Source organism: Schistosoma mansoni, chromosome W (genome assembly GCF_000237925.1).
Source record: "Schistosoma mansoni strain Puerto Rico chromosome W, complete genome".
Lineage (NCBI taxonomy): Eukaryota > Metazoa > Platyhelminthes > Trematoda > Strigeidida > Schistosomatidae > Schistosoma > Schistosoma mansoni.
Window position 1 is genome coordinate 52,383,728 of NC_031502.1, and position 22,381 is coordinate 52,406,108.

Sequence of the window (22,381 nt, forward strand, 5' to 3'; positions counted from 1 at the left end):
GACTCAAAATGTAGGAGAGTGAAGACCTGACAGCTGGAGATAATAAGGGAAAATCGAATCTCACCAACGTGGTATTACATAGTCCTCTCATTTCACTCCCTCATATATTGTCGTTGCATTTTCTTACCCTCTATTTGCTCACAAGCCCTAATCCTCATATAGAGGAAAGGTTTACCAGTCATAAGAAAAAATGCTAAATGTATGAGATAAGATAACAAATTAGTAAAGTTTATGACATTTAAGGAGTATCGCAAAATTCTGGCTGAGCGTTCGTCGTCATCGATTAAAAGTCAAACGTTGAACAAGTTAGCTTATCTCCTTTAGACTGCGGCAACCGAAATGACATGTTCTTTTCGGGCGAGTTGATCGAACCGACAATCCTATGAAAGTCGATTGTAAGGGGGAGCTGATGCAATAACGTATGGTGATTGGTTAATAGTTGGTCACAAACATGTTAGTAATGTCAAAATGTTGTAGCTAAAGTATCCTTTTCTTTTCCTTATTTTGTATAGGCATTATATTTATTATCACTTTCAATTGAGTGTCGAAAGACTTCGCGCGTTTAAAAAAGACAATCTCACACTCCAAGTGTTCTGTTCGATGATCAAAACGAGGAGCTATTCACTACTAATCAGGTTTCTCCTATCGATAAAATGAGGGGCACCGACCAGTACGGATCGACCACGACCGCATGGACCGGTGTTTGTTATAACGGCAACTACTCCAGAGACATTTAAAATTATGCTCGGCTCTCATTCAAGTTCCCTAGGCTCTGATGGTGATTACTGTCAGCGTTATTTAGCGATCACTAGGAATAATAATAACTGACATGTTTTACCTTTCAGTTTCAGAAGGAACATAACAAGAACCATACCTCCCTTATCACTTTGACTAATGTATACGAAATCTGAATTCGGTTACATCCTATAAAGGCTGATACATATAGAGGTTTATGGATTTACAACTGATATCTCATTTACTAAATTGAATAGCGATGTTTTGACATCCAGCTTGAATAACCGGTGTAAGCAGCTTCTGATGGTAACGTCAAAAAGTTGCGGTTCACTCCATACCACAATTCCGTACAAAACTACTGGATGACTAATGTAGCTGTAAATAATTCCCTAAAATCAATAGCTAATTAAGTGTTCGACATTGGATGGTGACCACATTGTTTTAAGTGGACTTGTTTAACTGAAGGCTTCGGTCATGAATCCGTACCAGATCACGTAACGACCCAGCGTGGGACACAGCTCCAACGTTCACTAGCCAGATTAGAGCAAACGCTTCTCGATATATCGATAACGCATCAAATATATGCTTCCGATCTCTTCGTATCTGACTTCTGATTTTAACTAGTTGGGGAAAGCTTCGAATATAGAAGGTGTTGCAAAACTACAAGACTACACTAACCTTGTGATTCCACAATGAAAGACCTGAGACTAAAAGCCACTTAGCTTGTTTGAAGTAAAACTTAAAACTTAGTAAATTACAAACAATACATTAAGTTAATAAAAAACCGCTGGAGGTTTTGGAAATATTGTGTAGCAGCTAACGTTTCAGCTTTGTTTGAATGAATCGTCGACTTCAAAGATTACCTTGTCAAATTTTAAAATGGAATTTTAAGTGTACTTTCGAAAGGCCGTTCGGGTGTGCAATGCATTCGATCAACTGGCAACCATGCTTCGTCTTTCATTTATCCATATTCGCACTCAGATTATTACTTAAGAGGCCGCTTTTTGAATCCATTGTCGCTTCGTACTTATTGTATATACCTTTGGGAGGATGGCGTTATCAACGTATCTTTATTTTAACTATTCTCAGAGACCTTGTGTAAGTTGCTTTGTTCAAAATGAAAGTTCATGTCAATACCAATTTTCAAATCATATTTGTAGTCTGAAATAAGTTTGTTTTTTACTTTTTCTAGTGTATCTACGTTAACTTCAATACTCTTATGAGTAAGACGTATTTTCTTCCTGCATTTTGCGTGTGACTGTTTTTAATTGTAGTTTAACTGGATAATTTATCTTCGTGCAGCAATCTTTATTCAGCTCATTCAAAGTTTACTATTCACCATTTCGAATGAAGTTAGTCGCTGTTACACTTCTATCTTGGTTGTCATTTTGTATATTATCCAAAATCCTGAGTATCCTGTCTCTAGCTAAAATATCACGCTGCAACCAATAATGGGATGGGTTTCATCTGCATATGAAGGATAGTGCAGTGTTAAGTGAACTTCATGAGTTTTTACATCATTTCACATTTAGTTAGGGAAGCAGTTAATAAATAGGGACCAGTATCGCCCTAAACGTATGATTTGAATGCTATCGTTTTCTAGTTTCTTTTTTTAATGCTAGTGTGGTCCCGAATCTAATATTAGCTCGGATCTGTATGTCAATACTACTCAAGATATATTGGAATGTAAAAATCCACCCATCACTTCAGTTGTATGTTTTTATCAGGAATCACGGTGCTGGTCTTCGCATTGGTAGTGTCGCCGACCGTAATGATTGAAGTATTCCGTCGTCTTGTAATACGTATTATAGTCGTTTTCGTAACTTTCTATTTTATTCAACGTACGCGGGATATTTCTGAGTTCTTTTAAATTTATGGTTTCATCCATAACCTGTTGAATTTTAGCATCGTCAGCTCATTTCATACCGTGACTATCAGTAAAAGCGAATCAGCCAGTTAAAAATTACATGTAAATGTCAGTTATGCAGGCGTGTTATATTTCAGGTCCATCAGTCTGTGATGACAGTTTAGCCAGTCGACTTGGTGTTTCTTCCTAAGACTCAAAATTACTTAGTGGATGATGACTGGAGCCTGTGCAGGCAGAAAATCTAGTCACTACAAAAATTGTGTCAAATAACCCTTGTTGGTCTATTTTCATGGTGTAGCCCAGAGATGTAGTCTATGGTGTCAGGTGTCCGAATTTCGGAGTTATGGTACATAAGAAATAAATCTAAACGCCTCCTATCGACGGCACATTAATCAGTAGATGATAAAGCCACCGATGAACTCACTATTTTTCGACTAATCACTCGAGTTTTCGTTTCTAATTGTTCGTTTCTCTTTTCAACTTGGTTGGCCTTTCCTCCAGTTTTGCAGTTTAGATCTAAGGACTTTGATGCGTAATATCAGGCCCACTTTTATATGTTCGTCTTTCCGGACAGCAGGTTGGGAATTTTATGTAGGTGTTTCGAAAGTTTACAACCTGATCCACATTACGATTGTATTAGTTTGAATGATCATATAATATTGTTTGTTCAATAGTGGATTACGATGCTTGTTCATGGTTCAGTTAAATATTCTCTGGCTCCAATGGACGGGACAAAATTTTTCAGACATGTTCAAATATACCGTAAAAAAACGGGGACCAGGAAAGGTTGCTATTTATTTTGAGGACCAAGTATGGACCTTTGGGCAGCTGGATGCGTACTCAAATAAAGTAGCGAATTACCTGGCGAAATGTGGTTTTAAACGAGGTGATATATTGCTGTTGTTTATGAATTCCTGTCCGGCATATATTGGGATATGGTTAGGAGCAGCTAAAGTAAGTTATCAATTTCTTTAAAAGTTTATTTCGTGTTGTGGAAGTGATTTCTGTGATATTATGCCACTAAATTCATGTGGTACTTGATAGCCATACTAATGTGTGAAGTTTAACCTATCGTAGTGTTTACTTTGTACGTTTATAGTTTTCAAGGCCACTACAATACACCTGAGATCATCGGTGCACGGCCTATATGTCTTCCGTACCAAGTCAATGAACAATAGTATTAAAAATGAATTCCTTATGTTCCACTAATTTTGAAGATTGATATTTCCTAGCTTCAGACTAAAATTTATTTCCATATATACGTGGTAATATAGTTTTGGTTTAATTATAAAGTTCATCTGATCATCTAGTAACAGTTAGGGCATCAGCTAGATGTACTATTTAAATAAAAGTACCGGACAGAATTGTATCTGTAATCTGCTGTAAGTGTATAGCAGCAATATTAATACGCAAAGACAGTCGGTTGTTTTGGAGTATCCCGCGATATGTATTATTGCTTAACAATTCTTAGGGCTTAGAAATCACTAATATCTCTCGACGTCTTGGACGATGGGCGGAATTCTTCGAAGGGCAGTTCAACTGGCCTGCTGCTCCGGCAACATCAACCAGCTTGTCCTGCCCCCCATGGCCGGTGACGACTGATCCACCAAACGAGGCAGAAGTCCGCAAGGAACTCCAACTCTTGAAACGTTACAAATCACCTGGCCCAGATGACTTACCTCCGGCTCTTTTTAAAGATGGTGGTGACCTTCTGACTAAGGAATTGACTGTGTTGTTTGGAAAGGTTTGGGAAGAAGAAAGTGTTCCAACATCATGGAATGAGTCGATAGTCGTCCCTATCTTTAAAAAGGGTTCACGTTGTTCCTGCAATAACTATCGGGGGATAAGTCTACTTTCGATTGCGTCCAAACTATTGGCTTCTATCATTCTTCGTAGGTTGTTTAAAACCCGAGAACGATTGACTCGCGAGGAGCAGGCTGGTTTTCGTTCTGGTCGAGGATGCATTGATCACATCTTCACCCTCCGCCAAATGTTAGAACACCGTCATACTTATCGCAGGCCAACAATCGTAGTGTTTCTTGATATCAGGGCGGCCTTCGATTCGTTGGACAGGACTGTTCTCTGGGATTGTCTATTGAAGAAGGGTGTGCCTGAGAAGTTCATTAACATCTTAAGGGCCCTGTATACGAACACCTCAGGCAGAGTGAGGGCATACAACCACCTTTCTCCCTTGTTCCATTCGAGCAGTGGGGTTAGGCAGGGTTGCCCGATCTCACCATTCCTTTTCAACTTTGCTATCGACGACATCCTGGAAACAGCTCTGATGGATGTAAGTAATGGCGGTGTGGATATGTTGCCTGGAGAACGACTTCTCGACCTTGAGTATGCGGATGATATTGTCTTACTGTGCGATAATGCTCAAGCCATGCAATCCGCACTTAATCAGTTGGCAATCAGTGTCCGCAGGTACGGCATGTGCTTTGCACCCTCCAAGTGCAAAGTACTCCTACAAGACTGGCAGGATTCTCATCCTGTACTCACCCTGGATGGTGAGCAGATTGAAGTAGTTGAGAAGTTCGTGTATCTAGGTAGCTACATAAGTGCTGGTGGTGGCGTGAGTGATGAGATTGATGCACGTATAATGAAAGCCAGAGCGGCTTATGCCAATCTGGGCCATCTTTGGCGCCTTCGTGATGTTAGTCTGGCTGTCAAAGGTCGGATCTACAACGCGTCGGTGAGAGCAGTTTTGCTCTATGCTTGTGAAACCTGACCTCTCCGAGTTGAGGATGTTAGATAACTCTCTGTGTTCGATCATCGTTGTCTCCGAAGGATTGCTGACATCAAGTGGCAACACTATGTTAGTAATGCAGAGGTTTGGCATCGTGTGTTCGGGCGCCGAGACGATAATTCAATTGGTGTCACCATCTTGAAACACCGACTTCGGTGGCTTGGACATGTTTTACGAATGTCGTCCCAGAGACTTCCACGTCGTGCATTATTTGCCGACCCTGGGACTGGTTGGAAAAAGCGGAGAGGAGGTCAGTGTATGACATGGTGTCGTGGCATGAAAGAGAGCTGCAAAGGGCTGGCTTCTGTTGGTCCTTCACGACTCCCTGGCTGGGGTCCGAGAGATGGTGCAACACAGTGGCTAGAGACGTTATCAGATATGGCTCAGAATAGAAGCCAGTGGCGATCCTGCTGCAACCTTCTTTTACTTTCTTCATAAAGAGTGGTTCTAACTTTCTTAACTGAAAGAGTTTTCTGGTTGTACATTTTAGTCCGCCTTATCTTTTCATCCTTTCTCTTCCTACTTTCATTATTTTGTGTGGCGCATATGTATCTGGTGCCCTTTTGTACCAATATATATGTGTTTAAATAAAATAATAAATAAATAGAAATCACTTATATTTAAAGGTGAAGATCCAAATAAACTAGTTTTCCCGAAGTAATCATTATTTACAATTTCTAACATACTACGAAGCTTGGAATAGACAATGGTGATGTTTACTTGTAGTACTAAGACTGACGGAGAAACGATCGCAAAAGTGTAATGAGCCGTTTATCATGAAATAATGGTCAGGATGAGTAGTTTGTGTTACAATACTTCACTGAAGAAGTTAAACACAGTTTCCTATAGATCAGCAATAGAAACTGATCATTTTTGACTCAATATAAATGACATCAGATTTTAGACACGAGTCTACTGACGCCAAAGGATAATAGACAATATTGACTTAGCGAAACAGAGAACAGTCTAAGCAGTTTTACGGTTTGGTTTCCAAATTTGGTGTAGCTATTCTCTAGATTACGCATAACACACCTTAAAGATGGTAATAAAGCCAGTCGAGACTTAGTTCAGCATATGGTAGATGAAGTTTGCCTCTAAAGAGGTACTGAACACTGTACTTAAGTTGATAGGACATCTGTATAGTATACGTATCTAAGAACATCAGTTTCTCGTTAATAACTGGTTTTGTTTAGAAAACATGTATGTACTCTCTTAATTTAATAGGTCGGTGTTGCAACTGGTTTGATAAATACTAATCTTTGTAAAGGATCACTTATTAATTGTATTAAAACGCTGAATGCGCGTGGAATAGTTGTGGGTTCCTCTTTGAAAAAAACTTTTGAAACGGTCAATGAGTATAATGATTTATCATTAGAGACGATATGGATAGCTGATGAGAAAAGTAGTTTACCAGAAACTGCCTATTCCAATTCAACTTCTTCAACATGTAGCTGGAATATAGCACTTGCACAAGTTCCACACTGTACTCCAATTCCACTCCAACGAATTGCTAATTCCCGTGAACATTTGATCTACGTCTATACCAGTGGTACAACTGGTTTGCCTAAGGTATTTAAAAGCTATGTTTACATATTTAATCGTTTTTGTCGTTTCATTTTTATTACAGGATAAAATGATTTGTAGCATGCTAGCTTCCATAACCATTCAGTACTTAATTACAGCTCAGTTTCCGACCTGCCTTTCATTTTTTTTGACGGTGTTCATCTTTATAATCAGGTTATAGAACATAAATGTATTTACTGCCGTCCAGATGTAGTTAAATTTTATACATTTCCTTTTTCCCCATAAATTTTTATTAAAATTTAATGTAGATTCACTTGTTACTGGATTATTCTCATCAGCTCAAAATCATAAAAAGAATAATATTCAGAACAAAAAAAGTACATTTTATATCAGGAAATTTTTGATTACGATGGCGTTTGAAGCGAAAGGTACTGGGTTCAAGTCTCAGAGTGAACATCAACTCTGAGATGCAGGTACATCCGGCTGATGAGTCCCGAATAGGACGAAACGCGCGTCCTGGATTCCACTGCTAGCCACTATCCATCTTTGCTTACCATGCTATATCGAGGCAATACGCACATTATGCACATATGCCAATTAGAGACTGACCAGTTTCAGTCCTAAAAACATCAATTGGAATATTCAAACAAACAATACTAAGTGAATTTTTGATTATGCTTGGGTTTGAAAAGCAGATATAGATTAGTAAATAGACATTTATTGCGGAAGGATTAAAATAGTCGTTCATATGGTTGTATATTTATAGATTAACTGTATGCAATGTCTTGCTGTTTTTTTTAAAGAGATTTAATCCTTTTAAAGGTAATTAATATCGACCATTCACGTTTAAAGAAACCTTTAGAATTGTGAGATATTAAACATATTTACACATTTATTTACAAATCATGAGGAATGTGTTCAACAGTTAGATTTTATATTGAAAAAGTTACGTTTGATTTGCTGAGGCAAGTCAAGTTGTTTTTAATTCATTTAACTAGTTAGATTGTAATTTGTTTCTTTTCGTGAAGATATACTACTGATTAATAACTATTCTATGGATGAAAATAACCCAGAGATGGGCTAAATAACTCATGATCGTGATTAAATGTAAAGATAGTTTGATTTAATATCTAATTATTGTTTGTTGTTTCGTAAATGTTGTGAAATAAGTCTAAAAAGATAAACATTCAAAACTCAATAATTCATCCCCATTAAACTAAGTAACTAAGACTTTGCTACAATGAAACTTTAAAAAATAACATGTAGATTTATATTAATCAGTTCTGGTACTTTACTGGATCAGAGACTGCATTGAATTTCAAATGTGTATGGAAAACATATTGATCTCATGTTCTCTCCGGTCTGAATACGTTTTATTTCGTTATTCTCAAGTTTACTATTTATTTTTCATCTCATCTTTATCAACACAGGCTGCTATTGTGACGAATTTACGCTACACTCTAATGGTTGTTGGTACTAAATACTCATTTGGTATTAAGCAATCCGATATTATATATGATCCTCTACCGTTATATCATACAGCTGGTGGAATATGTGGAGTCGGACAAATGTTACTAAATGGTAATACAATTGTAATAAGATCGAAATTCTCTGCATCACAGTTTTGGCCAGATTGTGTAAAATATAAATGCACGGTGAGTTATTGCTATTATTATTATATTTATTTCAGCACATTATTTTCCTTCCCATTGTAATCACATTTCGATATTTACTACTCTTAAGTCGATTTTCTATAAGTCACTTGTTTATCTCGCCAAATGATTTATTATTGATATCCCTAACTACACCGTTCATCTTACCCATATCCAGTTAGCCAATCATAAACAAAATAGAACCTATCAAGTATATGCATCGTTTGAAGTTATTACACTACATTAAAACGGCGAGATAGCATCATTTAAGACGAATACCGAAGTAGTCAAAGTAGTAGTATGTGATATTAAAAAGAAATTATCAGGCATAGATAATGAATAAATTAACAGGATTAAGGATATAAAATAGTTTTGAAGCTTAGAATCTAAAGTCAGGTAAAGAGTGAGTGCATCTGAACCGTATCATCTGTCCTGAAGATAATATAAACGGAATAACAGAAATTACATGATTATTGATCTTACACAAATATTTTATACATAATGAGCAATGGTGTAATAACACTTAACTCGACAACTTGATGAAGATCGAAGAAAGAATGACTGATCTTTGTGAAAAAGCTTCATGCTTGAGAAAAAGAAATTCTAGTAGCAATCACTTCTGATTAAATTATGCTTAAATGACCTTAGAAAATATAATGGTTTATCGAATAAGGTAATAAGATATAAGTACTAATTGGGAGATATGGGCGAAAGTAGACCTGATTGATACGGAAAGATGGTAATTTAAGTAGTTTTAGTAATGATATTTTTGGTGACCTCAAGATCTACTATCCTATGACGAAACAAACCATCTAAGTTGCGTTCAGTGGTCTGACAAGCTTAAATATTTGTCATTCCATTTTTTTTTACCGACAACCAGTTTTTAAAGTGAAGATTAATTAAAAACATGATGTCATTATCCACTGATTCATCACTAACCCACTCAATACTCATTTTCTAAAAAACTGAAATTCCTAAGACAATTCGTGGTTAAACATACTGTAAATGATTTAGTAGTCCTTTTGAATGATCACTTAACTTTCAATTACTCAATTATTAATTCAAATACCTAATTTATTCTTATCAATCAAACTACAGTATTGTTCCACAAAAAAATTAGTAATAAATAGATGTAGTTTACAGTGTATTATGTGAAATAATATATTTTAACAAATATTTTATGTTGTTTCACATTTACGATAGTGGTGATTGTATCACAGAAGTTAAACGTCTTTCCATACATGGCAATAATCATTGGTTGTGATGGAAATGATTGACTACTTATTGAAATATAAACTAATCAAAATATTTACTATAATAATGAATAGATTAGATTGTCATGCTAAAATGACATATTAATTATGATAAGTTGGACTATTTAAGTTAAAATTATTTTTATATATAGTTGAAATCATTAGTCAATTGAAGCTAGACCACCATGGAAAACCTAGAAGCACTGGACAGTCATTTCATCCTATTGTGGGACTCTTCATAATTTCAACTATATATAAAAATTACTAAAAATCTCCACAAACAACCCCCTTAAAATTATTTGTTAGTTTCCGGTTTTATGTAAGAATAAAACGGTTAAAATGATTTTCGAATGTCAATCTACAAAAGACAATTTAAACAATTAAAATTGTCTAATTACTAAAACAAATTGTTATTTCATACATTCCTTCCTCTTTATTGATTACTCTACTTTAGAATAACCCCATTCATTCATTTATATGTACATATATGTTGTCAATGTCCTATTCGAATACATTTATTCATTGTGTTTTATATCTGATTAATATTATCAGAGGGTATGCAAAAAATCTAGTCATTTATTACTTATCAGCAATGTATCATATTATCAGAGTTCATCTTGTTTAGAACTGATTAAATTTACAAATCTGTTGTGTGATCAATGCGTTTAATGTAAAACCTTTTTGGTATTATTCATAAAAGTTATTATAAGTGATTGAAAATAAAAAAAACAACAACAGTGGGATGGCCGTTTCGTCCAGTGCTTCCAGGTTTTCAATGGTGGTCTAGCTTAGATGGATTCGTGAATTCAACTGTTAAAAGACTGCAATTTCCACAAAGCCCCGGACTGATAATTCCATATTTCATATATTTAGTTCATCAAATAAAGTACCTATTAATGTGAAGATGTGAAAAAAACTCGAATAAAAGCGTATACAATCAATTTAGGGTAGGGAAAAAAGAATCTAAATATGATATTTGAAAGAGAAAATACAATTTTACCTCAGTAAATTATATTAGTCATAAACAAAGATACATTTTTACTTATTCGCGCTGATGAACGTATGAATAGTGTTTTAATTTAATTTCAGTTTAGTATTTTACTTATTTATTTCAACACATAAATATTGGTACAAGGAAGCACCAGATAAGTATGCGCCTCACAAATCTCATTTGATTTGTGTGAGGGCTGTGATACTGCTCAGGTGCCCAAACTGAAGCAGGTGGTTTTCTTAGGGGGCCACACCCCGAGCCTTTGACCTGAAGGTCTATTCCACAAGGCAGTGGAGCATCGTGAGGAGATGCAGTCCCATGGTAGCCGGTGACCAACGATTGATTCATATGCCATTTGTTCCCTCAGGATACTGGAGCCCATGTGCACCATTGGTTTGGAATCAGGGTTTTCCAACTCCTCTAGGTGGACCCTCCGTATCCACCAACCCAGTTAAAGCGCCGAACATTCGCTTTTCGTCCTCTCAATTTCGTAAACAACACCCCCGCGACGAGAAGGCAGTGAGTAGGACTTCCCTGTCAGAGGCTATATATTCGCGTGTCCATGTGAGAGCATTTGGAGAGGGAGAGCGGACTCTTCCCACTCTCGGCCGTACCAGGGCATTTGGGGGCAGTGGAACATTTCTATTTCTAATTTTATCCTTCTGAGTAAGTCATTTTTTTGGCTTTATCATGAGATATGGAAATAAGGACATGAATTTAATATTTCCCATCCTGTTTATACATTCGGTTTCTTACACAAATCAACAGAAAGAAATACATGTGTAAGTGTTATAATATTGTCTAATGTAGAATAAAATAAATAAGCTGTTACAGATACGACACTCAGTTTCTCGTACGCAGTTTATTTTTAAAAGAAATGTCAATTTCTAAGTGTAATTTTTGGTGGAGTTTAGTTTTCTGACCTCCTCCGGCTAAGCTATAAATCTTTAATTTTTCAATAATCAAATTGTTTATTTATCTGAATTGTACCTTTGTTCATTTTACTTTAAATTATACCATTATTTTTAATTTCTGTCGAAATCAATTGATTAGTATGATAACTGTAGTTTGATTTAAACATGATAAGTCTTGTTGATTGAACGTTATATTCGGATCTTAAGTTAGTCTCTTAACCCCCGAACTAGAACTACACAGCGACTTGAACACGAGAGAAGAGGCACAAAATATACGAGAAGCACTTGACTCCAAAGATTCATCTATGTACAGAAAATATAGGGTTTTTATAGTATTTTAAAGGTCCTTGCATTTTCCTGAAAATGCTAGAATGCTACTAAACATAGTAGCAGTGTATTAATCAGTTAATCAGAAACTCTACATGTGACTTTTCACTTTCGTGATATTTATAGCAAAACTTCTAATCAAACGCTGATTGGATAAAGTGCTTCTTAATGTTTGCTGAGCTTGTCATGTCTATTGCAAGCAATTTTCAGGATCATCACAACAGAACATTCTAAACGTTATAAAGGAATTATTTACTCAGATTGTTTATAATTTCATTAATACCCATACAATGTTTTAATCCGATAAGTGAAATTCTCTGAACAGTTGAGAATACTTCAAACTCTCAGTAAATTTCTTGCTATTTGATGAAGTGATTCTTAAAGTGTAATTATTGAAATTATACTAATCTTCTTAATTACTTACGACCTGTGTATGCCTGTTACCCCTCGTGGATCATAGTCCGCCAACCAGGATTTTCCAACTAGCTATGTCTTGAGCTCTCCTTCCCCGTTGTTTCCAAGTGTTATTCGTTCTTTTGATGTCTGGCTCAAATTCCCGACACAATTTGTCCTTTGTTCTTCCTCTTATTCTTTTGCCTTCAAGATCCCAAGTTAGAGCTTGCCTTCTGATACAGTTTGATTAATTATATTTAAATCGATAGTTGTACGACAAGCAGTTCATATGATCAGGTTATATATTCATCTACTTTGAATCAGAATTACTACTGATTTTAACGTTATCATCTATTTTGTGAAAGTTAAATCTGTGTTTTATCAGTCTATTTTCATATGTTTTTGTCAGATCGAATTGTATATTGTACAATAAGTTGAGTAATTTTCAACGGAAGCTCTGGTGATTAAATAAAATTGCTTGAAACTTAGCTCTAGTGTGTTTTGCTTTCAATAAAAAGCAACTAATAATTATGTCATAGCTCTTCTTCATCGATTAGTCAGAAAGTTTGTAATTGCCCGTGTAAACTTAACTAGCCCTGTTTTGTGTACACTTATTGGTTGTGAATCATATATTAAACATAGATTTTTGTATCTAGCTTCGTACTACGCTGTTTTTAGATAGTGATACTGCCTGATTGCAATGACTGAAGTAGGGATAGATAAGGGTAAACCCTTCATCCACTGATTGAAAGTCAACAGCTTTAACACCTAAGTCATTACCATTTCACTTCTTCTGTAGTGCCGCGTTCGTTAATCGTTCGTTTCGATAACCGATATAATTCTAATCTTAACGGCGCGTAAAATCAGAAGACAAAGGATAGCAGCAACTACAGTTTATTGTCGAATAACTCAGGTTCGAAAGCTAACAACACCTGAGCGAATATGAACGAGCGAGTGAGCGGCAAGCGAGAGAGCGAGGCGAAAGATGATGCGTATTGGAGATGGCTGGGAAGCCAACTCGATTTAAGCAAGCGTTAGTCAACATTTATAGTCAGGCAAAAATGAGTGACAGACATATGATGAATAAGATACGAAGTGTGTACACATATACGCTCATATAAAAAGTACTCAAGGTTAATAAGCAAATGATTAACAAGATCAAAAGATGACTCAATGTACAGGCGAATTGGCTTGGCCAGTAGCTAGGATAAAGTATATGGGCTTAAATAAACTGATACTACACTTCAATAATAATTTCTACTAGTATTGAATACTAATTTTTTTACGTTTAATACTTGATTAGTTTTTTATATCCCTTTTATGTTACTGCTTTGCTGTTTATTACTTTTACCTAATTCCTGTTCATGTGTATTATGATGAGAAAAATTAATTACTTTGTGACCTTAATTCTTATCCTTCGTTAATCATTTGTTAAAAAGACTAATAGGGCAAAGAAACATTTCCACTAGTATTTCATTAAGTCTATACACTAATTATAGATATATTTAACAATAATAATAATCATAAAATATATCAACCAAGTGGTAATCTATTAGACTGTATTACAGTTTCAACTATTTATGAATAGTTAACAAAACAGTTAAACAATGATATAGATAAAGTGATAAATATCCTAAGATATAAATTAATAAATGAACGAATTAGAATATGTGGTTTTGGCGTTTGATATTTCTTTGATGTGTTCATCCGTTTGCTAAATTTTTGAATGGGAAAGTTTCACTATAATCATTTATTATTGTATGATAAACATCTTAGCCATATTATTATCGGTTAAACGTTTTCTAGAAACTATCAGAAAGGAGGGTTTTGTGGAGTTTTTAGTAATTTTACGTAGATGAAATCATAAGTCAATTGAAGCTAGACCACCATGGAAAACCTGGAAGCACTGGACGGCTGTTTCGTCCCATTGTGGGACTCCTCAGCAGTGTGCATCCACGATCCCGCCTCACGAGATCCGAACCCAGGACCTATCAGTCTCGCGCGCGAGCGCTTAACCACTAAACCACTGAGCCGGTTGGCATCCAACGGTGTTAATGTTTAACTTCAACCAATCCACAAAGTTGAGCAACCATGAGGTATTTTCTGGAGTCCTAGTGAGAAACAGTAACCAGTGGAGTTCAACCAGGTCTATTGGGAGATATCAACTCACTGAAGACATTGGTGAATGGTTGCTCAATTTAGTGGATTGGTTGAAGTTAGACATTAACACCGTTGAATGTTGGCTCAGTGTTCTAGAGGTTAAGCGTTCACGCGTGAGACTGATAGGTCCTTGGTTTGAATCTCTCGAGGCGGGATCGTGGATGCGCATTGTTGAGGAGTCCCACAATGGGACGAAACGGCCGTCCAGTGCTTCCAGGTTGACTCATGATTTCAACTATATAAAGTTTTCCAGAAACCTTATGACTTTAATTCTTTAGTCTAAATACACTAACTCTATATTTTTGAAATAACTTCTTTTAATTATTCCACTGTCGACTCTGTAAATAATCTTATCAAAACGTTTGCAAATCAATGAACCTGTCATAAAAAGAATAACCTATCGTTGATGATATTCTAAACAACTGTTTTTTTTTATAGTATTAGAATAGCATTTATTAGTATTACCATTATTATTATTATTACTATTATTGTTATTATTAAATTTTCTTTGCTTTACCAATTCAACCACATGTTTTTGAAATGAATCAGTGTTTGATGTATCTGTTTGTATTAGTAGTGAACCATAACAACATTTGTTCATGTATATATGTATATATATGAACAGTGGGTCAAATTTTGACGTAAATATGACAAGAATATACTGTATTGGTGTAACCTTTGATGATGTTCATTTCTTCTATGAATTAATGTTTTTGTTGTTTTTTGTTTTACTGTACATCCTATCATTCCTAAATGGAAGTATTAAACTGATCATAAGAAGGCGTATTTATTTATTTAACTTCTACAACTTTTCTAGTTGATATCATGGACTAACGTTAGATAATCATTAAAAATCAGGATGTATTAAACAATTGTTTCATTCTATTATGTGCCTTCTTAGCAGTGCACATCCACGATCATACTGTTGATGTAAACTAATTTCTTCAGCTTTTACCTTGAGCACTTAACTTTTAGACCACTGAGTTGACATCCAATGATTTACACTTTTAGTCATAATTAATTGTCAGTATAATTCAATCATCTACCAGTGCCATTGGTAAGGAACTGTTTCACTGCCCAGCACGACTAAAGTTCACCAGTTTGTGTTGTAGACTAAAAAATTCAACTATCCTCATAAACCCTTTAGATTAATTTTACAACTTTTGTTTATAGAAAAAGTGATAATCAGACTAATAAATTGTATTATATGAGATCATTCATCACTATTCATTGTCATTCAGTCAGTCACAACGTAGAACCTGGTACTTATTTACATCGGTTCAGGCTGCCACACCCCATTAGCACAGAGATGGAATTATCAGATTGAATCCCAGAATAGTGGAGGTAGTAACAATATGAATGGGGATTAAAAAGATTAGGCATCGAAGATACAATTCGAGAAAATATAAATTATTGAAATAAAAACAAGAAATATTTGTGAGGAATTCATAAGGTCAGAACAAAGAATGCATACATTTACGCCCTCGCAAACAGCTTAGATCCATGTCATTCAAGGTCTCTAAACATTGGCTATAATAATCAAACAGATCCCAACCGGGTATTCTACTCCTATTAACAAGACTTAGTCCCGTTGCCGGTGACTTCATGAACTGATCCCATGCTTTCGTCTGGCCGCCCCTCTTTTTTAGCCTACTCCTACATTACAAAACATGAATCATCGAGGTAGGTGGTGATTAGGCATACGTAACACACGTCTCAACCACCTCAATTGATGAAGATTTACTACTACATAAATCTACTTGCCATCTTTACTCGGGACTCAATTCCTTAACCTAGGGATCGCTTATTCGGTGGTGGTTCATTGTAGTTTGATCTGTCAGTATTTACAGCTGATAAAATATTCAAACCGTCTTGTTATACACATCAAATAAGCTACTGGATATGTAATGATAAACTATGAATGCTCTTGGATCGGTTTGTCAATAAATGCACTTTTAAATTCTGTAGATGGGTTCCTATGTTGTGTAATTAAATAGTAAGTTTTAATAATGGCTTATTCGTTCATAATGTAATTTTGTTTAGTTTGTATATTAATGAGTGTAACTTAATAAACTTGATTTTTAGTGATTATTACTATCATTACTATAGTAATAATTATTGTTACTATTCATATTATTGACAACTAATATTGTAGTGAACGAGAAAACCAGTGCCTAAGTAATTGCTCGCTGATACTTACTCATATGCTTCTAGCTTTGTGGCCTGCGTCATTTGATAATAAACTATAGTTGCAGCTTCTCTTTGCCTTCTGATTTCATGCTTCGTTGAGATTTGTATTATAACGGTTATCGAGGTGAAAAATTAGCGAAGCATTGCACTACAGAATTGGCGACCCTGACGAGCGAACACGGACCGAAATTGGTAACTTCAACGTATGGACACAAAACAATTTTCGACGATATAATCTAATTCCGAAAATTCAACGCGCTTCGTCTCATAATCGGATTATTATATGGATTATAATCATAATTGTAGATTTATTATATCACTATTTTAATTACACGTACGTTATCTTATAAACATTATTGAACGTAACCATAATAATCATAATAAATAACGATAAATAACAATTGATACATTGGTGCAATTTAGTAAGTCTGTTCTGTTATAAGTTGTATCATTTGTTATTATCATTGTTTTTGTTCGTCCATTTTTCTTTGTGACATTTACATTATATTCGTGTACTATTTAATTTCTTTTGTAAACATGTCTTCCGAAAATACTATGTCAAGTTTGCAGCAAACCCCGTCCGTGAGGACTCTTAATCTTCCTGTCCCCTCTTTTAAAGTTACTGACCCGCAGCTTTGGTTTATTAGACTCGAAAATTGTTTCCTGGCTAACCGCATTAACTTTCAAAGAGGTAAATTTGGCCTCATAAGCACACTACTCCCAGATGAAGTAGCAGATAGCGTACGAGAAGCGTCAGCTAAACCGGACATTGAAAAGCCATACGACGTATTAAAGCGAGCAGTAATTGAAGCTGTCTTTCTAAGTGACTAACAAGCTGTTGAACAGCTTCTTAACCAATTACAAATGGGGCATAGAACTCCATCACAACTAAAACGTTATATGAAAAGTCTACTGGGCGATGGAAAAATAGACAACCGTTGACAGATGCATTACGGGGACACGCCAGGACATTACAATTATCAGCAGGGGCGATACAGGCCTTCGAGATCGGTGTAATATCTTGAAGTGTTGCCGCACAATTCTGAATAAAACCCCTAATAATTTACTAGTCCCAAAAATCGTCGTAATTTCTTCCGTGAGTCGGGTAACGGATAGTCTCTGATGGCATCGATTTCTGTTGAGATCGGTGTAGTACCTTGAGAAGTTTTAATGTGGCCTAAGAACTGTAAGGATCCCTTTCCGAACTCACACTTCTCAACGTTTATGGAAATGCCATGTTCTTTTAGTTGCACGAATAATTGTCGTAGCTGCTGTATATGCTCGTTCATAGTAGTGCTGGCAACTAGTAAATCATCGATATACGCGCATACTCCGGGCAAACCTCTGATGACCTGGTCGATAAATCGTTGAAAGGTTTGCGCTGCGCTAGTCAGTCCGAAAGATGCGTAGGAATTGATATAGCCCAAACGGGGTCGTTACCGCTGTCTTTGGTATGTCCTGTGGAGCGACCGGGATGTGATAGTATGCTCTAACTAAGTCGATCTTCAAGAAGACAGTAGCGCTTTCTATACTGTAAGTAAAATCGTGGATGTGCAGTATAGGATATCTATCGGCTACTGTTTGCTTGTTGAGTGCTCGATAACCTCCACGTGGCCTTATTTCTCCATTCTTTTTCGGGGCCATGTGTAACAGGGGTGCCCACAGGCTGTTTGAAGGCCTTACAATGCCCAACCTCATCAACTTGTCAAGTTCCTGTTTTGCAATTGCTAGTCTTCTTAGCCCTGCGTTAATTGGTGGCCCGTTCGTTATGATATAGTGCTGAATGGAATGCTTGAAATCCGCATTACTGTAAGTTACTTTCAAAAGTTCGGGAAACTCCTTTAACAAAACAGAACAGACTTACTAAATTGCACCAATGTATCAATTGTTATTTATCGTTATTTATTATGATTATTATGGTTACGTTCAATAATGTTTATAAGATAACGTACGTGTAATTAAAATAGTGATATAATAAATCTACAATTATGATTATAATCCATATAATAATCCGATTATGAGACGAAGCGCGTTGAATTTTCGGAATTAGATTATATCGTCGAAAATTGCTTTGTGTCCATACGTTTAAGTTACCAATTTCGGTCCGTGTTCGCTCGTCAGGGTCGCCAATTCTGTAGTGCAATGCTTCGCTAATTTTTCACCTCGATAACCGTTATAATACAAATCTCAACGAAGCATGAAATCAGAAGGCAAAGAGAAGCTGCAACTATAGTTTATTATCAAATGACGCAGGCCACAAAGCTAGAAGCATATGAGTAAGTATCAGCGAGCAATTACATAGGCAAATTTATAGTCAAACTGTATAAGGGCGCAAAAAGACAAAGCAAAAGTTAATAATAAGATTTGAGGGAATATATATATAAGGAGGAGGATGAGTTATCAAATGGTATTTAAGCAATCAACGTTTTGGCTAGTCTGTCAAGTGCTCTAGTGATCATAACAGTACAAATTTATATACGAATTACTACTATCCAAATAACAATGACTGTTAAGTAAGTCAATAAAAGGCTTAACCAAAATTAACGATAATCGAAATTGGGTGTAGGATAGTTGCCATAAGCAATAATTGAAAAACCAGCAAATAACTGTTCAATGCTTCTTGATTTTCAACAACTATCTAAATAAGGTTAGCAATCTGTGATATCAACTAAAAAATTAACTTGAAATTAATAACATGGAATCATCATTGAACGTTAAATAAACATAAGTTAGGGATTAAATTACAATGAATTGGTCGATATAGATAAGTTAATGAGAATAAGACCACTTAATTCCATAGCTAGGAGCTAATCTATAAAGTTCAAACTCTTGCAAACTAATTTCATATAAGTAATGGGAAATGAAGTGCAACAAAATTGATTTTTAGACAATTCACTGACTGATTAATTGGGAAAAAAAAGAGTCAACTTCACTAATATATTATTATTACTTGTAATAACGATAGGATTAAGCGAAAGGAAAATAAAAATAATTAATGGAAACACTAATTGTTCACCAATCCACATATATCTTTGTACTGTTATGATCACTAGAGCATATGACAGACGAGCCGAAACGTTGATTGCTTAAATACCATTCGATAACTCCTTCTTCTCTTCAAATATGTATTCACTCAAATCTTATTATTAGCTTTTGCTTTGTCTTTTTGCGCCCTTATACAATTTGACTATAAATTTGCCTATGTAATTGCTCGCGCTTGCTCGCTGATACTTACCCGTGTGCTTGTAGCTTTGTGGCCTGCGCCATTTGATAAAAAACTGTAGTTTCAGCTTCTCTTTGCCTTCTGATTTCATGCTTCGTTGAGATTTGTATTATAACGGTTATCGAGGTGAAAAATTAGCGAAACATTGCACTACATGTTCAATTAAGGTCAGTGTATAATGTAAACTATAAAATTCAATCACCTTTATAAACTCTTGTTTAACAGATCAAGTTCATTTTTTCAACAAATGACTATGTTTTATGTGAAAGTCGTTTTGATATAGAGAGCCAGTAAAAAATAATAAAAGGTTAGTCGATGGCAATCAGGAGTGACCTAGAAGACAAGTGCATTTCATTGGCTAAGAAATTAGTCGATTTCCTAAGGATAGAGTGTTATGTGTTTATGAATGAGTATTTGTGCATTTTATTCGGTAGCCCAATACACCTTCTCGCCCACTCTTGTGTTCTCGCTCAAATGTTCATTTGTGAGGAAGGGGTTAGCGCGTAACACGCCGTGTATCAGTATCAGATTTTGGACACCGTCCATCACAACACATTTTACATATGTTTATACTTTCTGACCAATTGTTTTTCAAATAATTGTCATAAGAACTACAATTAGATTGGAATTATTGTTTTTCCTCTTTAAGTTAAATTTCTCTTTTTTCATTCCAGGTTGCTCAATACATTGGAGAGATATGTCGTTATCTTTTATGTCAACCTGTAAGACCAACAGATAAACAACATCATGTACGAATTGCATTCGGTAATGGTTTACGACCACAAATATGGAAAGCATTTCAAGAACGCTTCAATGTAAAACAGATTGGAGAATTTTATGGTGCTACAGAGTCAAATGCTAATATTGCTAACATGGATAATAAAGTGAGGGAGTGCCCATCAATATAAATTACTTTTTATTTGTAATTGTGACATTTTTAAATGTAAATTGTTCCTACCCACTCTTTTGGTTATCTCAGTTTTTTTTAATTTTCTCAATTGTAAGAATAGTTTTAGATAGTCAGGGATATACACATTAAACAAACTATATTTCACCGAGTTATTATCATCACTCTTTATTCTGCGTATTAAAATGAAAATTACATTTATTGAAAACGAGTGAGCCAATGTTTTACTTCATTTTCAATTAAAATCAGTTCCTACCTTTTTATTGTTATCAAAACTAGTCTCTACGTTTTTAAATGTTACTTATTTGCTGAGTAAAGATTAGTGTATTCGAAAATTGTGTGTATGTTTATCGATCGAAGTGATTGGAAGGCGTATTGTGTATATACCCAACAACCGCTTACCGTGACGCGATGATGGTTTGTGTAGGAATAGTTTAGAAAAAAACTAGGAGTACTCAAACTAAAATTTAGGATCTTTACATGAAGTTGCTGACCATTGATCTGAAACGTCTTGGTAGGTGCTGGCTATCTGGTTGGGTTTCGCGTGGTTGTAGTAACCGCTAGTAGAAAATGAGTGACAAGGCTCAAAATCAATAGCATACACTCCTTGAATTCTCATAGATCCTAACTTTCAAAATCATTTCATACATTTTATTCCGTGAATGTATTCAGTCTTCTCAATTCATATTCTCTATACTGAGTTATTTTTATTATAAATAGTACAATCACTTCTACTACTTTGGTATTCATCTTGATAGTTCCATCTATTTATGGTGGTTTAGTGTAATAATCTGAATTGATGTACATGTGTATCAGGTTTTACGTTGCATATGGCTGACTGAATTTGAGCTACATTGTTTGCATGAGGTTTAGTAATTTTATTCAGCTTGCTAAGTTCTTAATTACCCGAAAAGCTGTTCTAATCTGTAATCTACTGGCTGAAAGTCGAGTATTGCAATCACTTATCTATTAGCCTAATTTTTCAGCAACGTAGCTTATTCAATTTCTAAATGAAATACTTTGTATAGTTCAATCATCTGTTAATTTATGTTAAGTTTTTGCTTTTTCATACACCTAATTTATCTATTTAAATCAAGGCATATGAAAATGTACATTGGTATTATTGTATATTACATAATTGACCGAATATGCTTCCCAAATGCCCTAGTACGGCCGAGGGTGGGTAGAGTTTGCTTTCCCTCTAGAAATGTTCTCGTATGGCCATCCGCATATAGCCACTGTCAGGGAAGTCTTACTGCCTTCTTGCGGCGCACTCATTGTCTACGGAATTGAGGGAACTGAAGGCGAATGTCCGGTGCTTAAACTAAGTTGGTGGGTACAGTGGACCCACCTAGGGGAGTTGGAAAACTCTAATTCCTTTCCAAAAGTGCTTAAGGGCTCCAGGATCCTGAGGGGACGAATGGCGTCAGATCTCCCTGCTGGTCACCGGCTACCATGAGATTCCATCTCCTAACGTTGTTCCACTGCCGTGTGGA

The 22,381-nt window shown here is 35.6% G+C and overlaps 1 protein-coding gene across 1 annotated transcript in view; it reads left to right on the plus strand.

Annotated features, from left to right (window-relative positions):
* Positions 1 to 1,603: 1,603 nt before the first annotated feature.
* Smp_143830 (putative ffa transport protein) overlaps positions 1,604 to 22,381 on the plus strand; it is a gene marked incomplete at its 3' end in the record, with an annotated part of 32,244 nt that continues 11,466 nt past the window's right edge. Inside the window, exons 1-5 of the mRNA XM_018790112.1 lie at positions 1,604 to 1,833; positions 3,277 to 3,556; positions 6,576 to 6,920; positions 8,306 to 8,530; positions 20,653 to 20,862. Of these exons, the coding sequence (XP_018655488.1) occupies positions 1,658 to 1,833; positions 3,277 to 3,556; positions 6,576 to 6,920; positions 8,306 to 8,530; positions 20,653 to 20,862 (1,236 nt within the window). The 5' untranslated portion in view covers positions 1,604 to 1,657. The remainder of the gene's footprint in view (positions 1,834 to 3,276; positions 3,557 to 6,575; positions 6,921 to 8,305; positions 8,531 to 20,652; positions 20,863 to 22,381) is intronic.